The sequence below is a fragment of the Orbicella franksi genome, chromosome 10, assembly GCF_964199315.1.
Source record: "Orbicella franksi chromosome 10, jaOrbFran1.1, whole genome shotgun sequence".
Lineage (NCBI taxonomy): Eukaryota > Metazoa > Cnidaria > Anthozoa > Scleractinia > Merulinidae > Orbicella > Orbicella franksi.
In genome coordinates, this window is record NC_138154.1 from 30,417,667 (window position 1) to 30,425,278 (window position 7,612).

The 7,612-nt window shown below is 38.2% G+C and overlaps 1 protein-coding gene across 2 annotated transcripts; it reads right to left on the reverse strand.

Annotated features, from left to right (window-relative positions):
• Positions 1–6,564, reverse strand: LOC145500697 (DNA sliding clamp PCNA-like). 2 transcript variants are annotated; one of them, XM_081480221.1, is made up of 7 exons: positions 5,574–6,564; positions 3,921–4,285; positions 2,633–2,700; positions 1,755–1,949; positions 995–1,063; positions 526–617; positions 1–362 (listed from the first exon to the last, which is right to left on the reverse strand). In XM_081480221.1, exons 2-7 carry the CDS (start codon positions 4,237–4,239, stop codon positions 305–307), a joined length of 801 nt encoding a protein of 266 aa, XP_081336347.1. In that variant the 5' UTR covers positions 4,240–4,285; positions 5,574–6,564; the 3' UTR covers positions 1–304. The 2 variants fall into 2 exon arrangements, with proteins under 2 accessions (XP_081336347.1, XP_081336346.1); XM_081480220.1 differs by lacking the exon at positions 5,574–6,564 and having other exon boundaries at positions 3,921–5,532.
• Positions 6,565–7,612: the final 1,048 nt, after the last annotated feature.

Genomic DNA, 7,612 nt, shown 5'->3' on the forward strand with positions numbered 1-7,612 from the left:
TTGTTTGTCTTTATTTGAAGCATGAGCAAGAAATTGAAAGACACTATACAACCTTTTCCTGTTAAAACATGTGGCATCTATCAGTTCAAGATGCCTCAAGATTATAAAGCACTTCTGATAAATATCTGGTGTCATAATTTGCTTTTATCTGATGGAAATCTCCTTGCAGTAAACAATCACAATAACCCATTTAATGTTAAAGTCATTCTGAAAGCTTGCTTTGGGTTTATTTATCTATGTACACCTTGACAATAGTAAAAGAATTTGAATCTAATCAGATTATGATACGCATGATCCATGACTCCTAGTCTTCATTTGCTGTCATTGCCTCGTCTTCATCAATCTTAGGAGCGAGGTAGTATCTAGTGGAGATCAGCAGTTAGTTAAAGGTGTTCTTTTTTCTTTTTTTAACATGACATTAAATCAGTCTGACAAATCAAACAAACCCAGAAAATATCCATCCCTACCCAGTGGAACTTGGAAATTCTAAAGAGGTGGGGAAAACATGTTTTTCAGAAGACTTACTTTAAGTTTCCTATTTCGCCAATACGGTAATCAAGGACCAGTGGGACGTCATCTTTCAGTGACATGGTCACAGTGGTGGATAATGGAGAGGCCTGGACAATAGAAAAGAGTCTGTCAATCACAGAGTGTTTAACCAAGTTGCTACTGATGAAGTTAAAACCCTGAAACTGGTCTCTACGAACTCTAAACAAATAATCTTTCTGGCTATTTTGGATACTCAAGACCAGGGTTTGACTATGTCTGATATCATTGATAATAACCAATACACTTTGTATTGTGAATGATCTTGCCTTAGTAAGAAACAAGTACAGGAACAGCCCCTTTGTTTGCACTCTAGGCAATACAGTGCTCAGGTGTTTCCAAATATTTTAGTAGCATATCTCCTCTTGTGATCTGCAGGTTTCATGCTATAAAATCCATATCTTCATTGTGAATTCATATCTTAAGTTATAGGTCTGTATAAAATTACCTTCGTGAAAAAGTTAAGATATCTGAGTGCAAATGTAAGTTCCACCGGTTCATTGAGTTCAATTGAAATCTGAAGTGAGAAAAAAAATGTAATAAACGTTAAATGCTTCAGTTCATAGCTGTATCACCAACACAGTAAATTAATCAAGGAGATCACAATGCTGTACGAGGAAAATCAATGGCTAAATGATGGAGTGGTCCAAGCTTTAACTACGATTTACTAGCCCAAAAGTTATTCTAGCCTTAAAAAAATTCACCTCGTACAGTTATTCTGTAATTTGCATTTACTCAAACACATTTCCAAGAAACTTCACCTACTCTTCAGGCAAGTACAAGACAGAGTCCACTAACCCCACTGCCAAATAATATCAGAAGACCCAGGCTGTCGGACACAACTTTCTCTGCATGTGTTTAAAACTGATTGACCCTGTGGTAGAACCTAATGGTATGTTTATTTTATGTTGTAAGAATGTTCCGTGACTTGTGATGTTCAATTAATGACTGTTAGTATAGAACTTGTTTTGTGCTTCATATATGTATCATTATCGTTAGTGTTATACCAAGTGGTATTCTCACAAGCACATTTAAATTTTTGACATACATTGTACAAAGTCTCTTCCAAATAAACCCTAACAATTTTGAAATGCAACCCTCCCTGGCACCAAAAACAAGCTTACAAAAAAGCCTTAAAAAGAAGCCTTGAAGTTATTAGTACAGTTACACGTAGTTGAAAATAAGGATGACTAAAACAGAATTCAGACCTGTTCCTCTTCTTTGTCAACACTGGAACTTTGTTTAAGGAGGACATTTCCATCACCAAGGTCTCCACTGGCTGAGAACTTCACACCTTCCTTTGTGCAGTGGATTTTTACTGAGTCACCAATCTGAGTCAGGTCACGGCATATTCTCTGGAACTCTGATGAGGGCATTGTCACAACAGCATCATACTCTTGGTCCTAAACATAGAAAAAGTAATTTGTATAGTGTGATCTTCCGGGTGAGGGTAGTTCTGAAAAGAACTGTTGTTGGACAATCACACTATAAGAACTACTGATACTCTTGGGTCCAAACCATTTACTATATGAAAAGTAAAATAGTAACTGATCATCACAAGGATGCATCTTGCAATTCCAAGTTCAAGCTTTGAAGAAAAAACTTCATTATGTTGATGTCACTAGTTACATCATGCTAAATGAATGAACCAATGTTTTTAGGGGGAAGGGGTATGAAGGGGGCATGTGCACGAACATGTACAGGGTTGTCAGCATTCTGTTGGAGTAAGAGACATTTTGCCATCATTTCCTAAAGAATCAGACATATGGGCCTGTTGAGTAGTCAACTGAGACTGGGAAGATGGTGATTTCCACTGCCAGCTGGTTACTGTTAATTGTCCCTGGCATGTAAAACTACAAGTACAAACAAATCTATGACATTTCCTACTAAAAATCAATACTGACTTTGACAAATATATATACACTTTCTTTCATATTTCTTTATCAAACTGTCTAAGGAAGTGGAATTAGATAGATGCTAAGTTACTGGTAAATTGCTCTACCGGAGGGGATAAATTAGCACTTAATAACGATTTAAAAAAATTCTGCCCTGCAATGCTAGGTGTACAACAGCCAGCTCTACTCACTGGTATTCCTAAATGCTCACTGTCAATATCCATGAGTTTCATGTTGTATTCACAGACTCTATCTTGGTCTGAGAAAAAAGAAACAAACAAACAAAAAATTAATCAACCATGCTGTAAGGAGGCATGGTAGTGTATTGGTAATTAGACTGTTCAGGAGTCATTATTAACAGTAATTTTTTTCATTAACCAATTATTGGTTTTCACAGGCAGGCAAACTTTTTTATACGAAAAACTTTCCTCCAGATGGTCAAACTAGGAAGACAAAATCACCTTCACCTCTAGTCAATTTGCCTGATGAAACACAATGTTTCATATTCTGGAGTACAAAACCTTACCGTCACAGTGCCAGTGAATTTGACATTAGGGAGGTTAAGTAACTATGACAATGTTGAGGACAATGTCGATTTAAAAAATTAACTTATATTTTGCCTACGAATTTGGTGACACTCTGAAGTCATTTAATTTGTTTCTCTCTGTCAAAACTATCAAGAATTTGAATCTGGGACACAGTAATAAATCTGTAATAAAAATAATTAATTTTAGCCATCGTGGTTCCAATCTCCACACAACGCAGAATTTGGTTATCTAGCATTGTTGTTTTGCAGAGGACAGCAAAAAAATGTACCACAATATATAACGCACATGCACAGCCACTGATCTGCTCATTAAACCTTTTGTTTAGCGATGTTACCGTTGCTGTTGTGGTTTTCTTAAACTCCCTACTATTAGGGAGGGGGGAGGTAGCCTACATTATGTGAGTATTTTATTCCAGGGGGAGCTACCAGTATTCATAGCCATTTCGTGCTATGTAAACCAGAATAAGTTCTGGCAGCGTGGACCACATTGGCTAATATAAAGAATCAACTTCTTAGCAGGAAAACATTACATATCCTGTGGTAATGGTGAGCAATACTTGACTCATTAGCTCAATGGACTATAACAGTCTTCCCTAGATACCTAGGGGTATGCTAGCAAAATGTATATCATAGGTTTATAGCTCCACACCACCTCCCTCAGTTACCTTGGTGGTTAATGAAATAGAAATTGCTCTGGAAATGTAAATGGCCAGGGCAAGAAAAAGAATCTAAATCATCTTTCCCCTACATGTACTTTGATCAGTGCAATAATTGAAGGTTGTCATAAAAATCCACTTCTACCTTTTTATACACACCTACAGTGGAAAGACTGAGGAAAAAGTCTGATCCAAGCACACAGCACAAAAACAATTCCGAAGTTACAAAGCCTTAAATGTCCACTAAACAGTCAAAGAACACAAAGCAATACTTACTTGGGCTTTCAAAGACAAACGACACTGTATCACCAGAATCTTCAGCTCTGATTGTGATGCTGTCATCATTGCTTGCACATTTAAGAATTTTTGACAGCGTACTGGTGTCCATGCCAAGAGTAATGTTCCTATCACACCTGTAAGGCTCAAAGCCATCAGCACTCATTGACAGTGACACTAAACTGACGTGACTACTATCCATGGCTTGCACAGTTAAACCATTACTTCCGCAATCCCAGTTAGCATTAGGCACCAAGTCTTTGATGGCTTCAAGAACCTTTTTGAGTACATTTCCTTGTGGAAGTCTTGCTTCAAACATTTTGAGAATAGAAGTGAACGTGTGGCAGATCAAATTGAGGAACAGTCTGAAATAAAGCAGTTTGTGCACTTAATAAAAGGTATACTATAATAAACAGGTAATAGATTACATGCAATTAAACCCATACTACTTCATTTTCCCAAGGTTTAATTGCAGTACCTTGTTCTTGAATCATTTATTTATCTCTTAACTCCTTTATCTTCCAAAACTTAGAATTTGTACCCTTTCAAGAGAGGTTGTTTTGAATTTTGTGCAAAATGACACATTGTGGAGATTAGTGCCTGTGTTTTGGAGGAAATGGATATGCTGTATTTACTTTAAATTTTCTTTCTGATAATTCTTGTCTTCAGATTTCTGTTAACCACCAAAGTTTGTGAAAGAAAAAAAGTCCTGTGAAAATATTACTCTTTTACTTGTACAATATCAGGCAACGAATTGTTACAAATATTACTTTAAGTTTCACGTAGCTACATGACTGAAGTACGAACTTTACTGACTTAACTTGACTGAAGTATTAACTTAAAGTTAGGTGTACGTTTATGGAAACTATCTTGAGGAGAATGTTGAGATTCAAGTCGAGGGTAACTACATGAAAGTCTTGCTCTCGATCGAGCCTACTGCGACAACATTTGACAGTAAAATATTGCGAACAAGCAAAAATGATGGAGCAGAAAGAATCGATCGCTGAAAAATTAACTGACTTTACGATTGAACTTGATCGTAGAAGTATCTTCGAGGTCTCGCGAAGTTCAAATGAAATGGCGGGAAAGCCAACAATTCATTCCCGCGCTAAATGCTCAGTACTCTATAATGTTGAACGAACACAACTTATTTAAGATCTTGGGGAACCTAAGATTACAATTTTCATAATGTCATCAGGATTTGATCCCTTGTGACGCTAAAAGCGAACGTTTCAGGCAAAAATATCGAAATCTTCTATCGACTCGTGAAGAAGCACGCTCTTATATATAGCATTGGATCATTGGAGCTTTTCGAATAATTTCCTTCAAATTTCCCACCACATGAACATATGTCATCTTATTTCGTCTTCCTTACACTTCAAAACAATGCGAGATTCAAAATTTGAACGATCGCAGCAAATAATCGAAAGTGAAGCGACGATTTCTTCGTGCAGAACCAAAATGGCCGCACGGAGCAGACATCACAACCTTCGAACTCAAGGCCTAATTGAATCAAATTTGAATTTAGATCGATCGCTTATTGCAAAATAATTGAAGAGTATCTTAAAGGAATTGATTCCGAGACGTCTTATTGCAATATTTCTTAAAATCTGGAGTCGAAGAGCACAAATTTCAACCACACAAGGAACTTACCTTAACACTCGACGAAGGAAGACGAATTATGAATTACGCGCCAAGATTCAAGAGGATAAAAAGTGCGGGAAATTCAGTTAACAACTGCTGATTGGCTAAGCTGTCCACGTGATCTGTCACGAGGTGTTTTTAGCGGGAAGTACCGAGTCGGCAAAGAATAACGGGAAGTCGGGCAAGTTCAAACTTGCAACGTAAAAGGTTTAACGCATTTTTCTACTGAATGCATTAATATTTTAATTGTCAGCGTTTTAGGCTATTTTGAAGGCTTATTCGATTTCAGCTTTTATCCAACGCATTTATCCAGCTTTTATCCAACGCAGTTAGCGCTACCATCGATAAAGTAACTATGGCCATGGATTTTATGCAGTTTCGGGTACTTCTAAAAAGTTAGTTCAAATTGTATATTTTGCATGATTGCACGACTGTTTTGTAGTGTACTGACTGAACTGTCACTTTTTGTAAAACCCGGTATTTGCAACCATTTATCTACCTGGTATATTTTTAGACTTTTTGTGATCCATTAAAAAATAACGGGTAGCTCAAGGATATATAACACGTGTACCATACTCAACCTCGGGCACAGTTTTTCCCAATACGGACAGACTAAGGCCCGCAAATAACGTGTTTATTTATTTTTTTTCTCTACAGTATTGATTTAAAAGCAACTTTTGTGTTGAAATTTAATTCAAGCTGTTCAGTTCAAATCTGGCGGCGTTATTTCGGGCACAACAAGCCATACTGATCGATACTGTTTGCTTAGCGTGGGCATTTTGTGACACGTCCGGCTGCAACGCGGTATACCGGCGGTTTAGGCTGTTTGCGGCGAAGGCTATTCATGTTTGCTCGTAATCCATAGATGTTTGACTGGCGTTTAATGTTTACATTTTACGTTGTTTTGAGCTTGAAAAGCTGCCAAAGTTGGACATTTCGGGGCGGTCCGTATTTGGGTCCGATGGGAAAATCAGGATCGCCGGAGCGCGCGCGATTAGCCAATCAGGATTCTGGACCGCTGAGAAGTTTCACTGTGTTTGTTTGTTTGTTTCTTTTTTTCTTTTTTTTTTTTTCCTTTTTTTTGCAATATTTGCCATTTAGCAAAATCGCAGGGTTTTTGTCGCAGTTTGTATCATCTAAATCTGAAGAAGGCTGGCCTGGCCAGCCGAAATATTTTGTTTTAAATATATAGCGTTGTATCAGCCTTACTGTATGTAGTCTTTGATTTCTGAGCGTTTTACTCTTCAAGTTATTAGATCTCCTGTGAGATCCAACATTCAATCAAGCAGGATCTTCGTGTACGGCTTTGCAGTTTATTTACACGCCGTTTTCTCGACCGACCTGGAACAAAACTTGTCTTACGGTTGTTTCCCTTGCGCACAAGTCGAGCTGCTTTAAAAACCGAGCGCAAGAAAGCGAGAACTAGTTACACTCTGTGGGCAGTGAGTGAGCGAAGTTGACGTTTCGCGCGATAGCCCTTCGCCGGGGGGGACTCCCATATAATAAGGATGGGGGGGCTCGTCGCACCTCAGGTAAGGGTTAAAAAAGTGGTTTGGGTGCCTCTTGGGAAGTTCAGCCTCAAACGGTCAGCGGCAGCTTATGACAGGACATCATGGTCTCTTGCAGGAGATATGGTGTTTTTTTTAGAATTGGTACCTTAAGGGGTGAAAAAAATTCAAGCCACGCCCACAAAACAGTACCTGGGTACCTCTTAGGGGGGGTTCTTTTCAAAATTTCCGACAAGCACCCCCGTCCTATTTATTTGGGAGTCCTCTCCCTAGGGCCCCTCGAAAGAGCAAAGTGGGTGATTGTGGGTTGTATTTCCGAAATACGCTATCGGAGGACGGAGGAAGCATGACAACAGAAAATGCATGGATTGATTAATTAAATCAAAAGATGATCAAGATCAGAGTCTCTTTGTTAAAAACGTTCACCGATAGGCACTAAGTTGAAAGATAAATTTCTGTTCTTATGCTTTACAACTTTCAGTGTTGCCTTGACGGAGAAGTACCTGAAACAAAGGTACAATCAAAATTGTTTAATATATC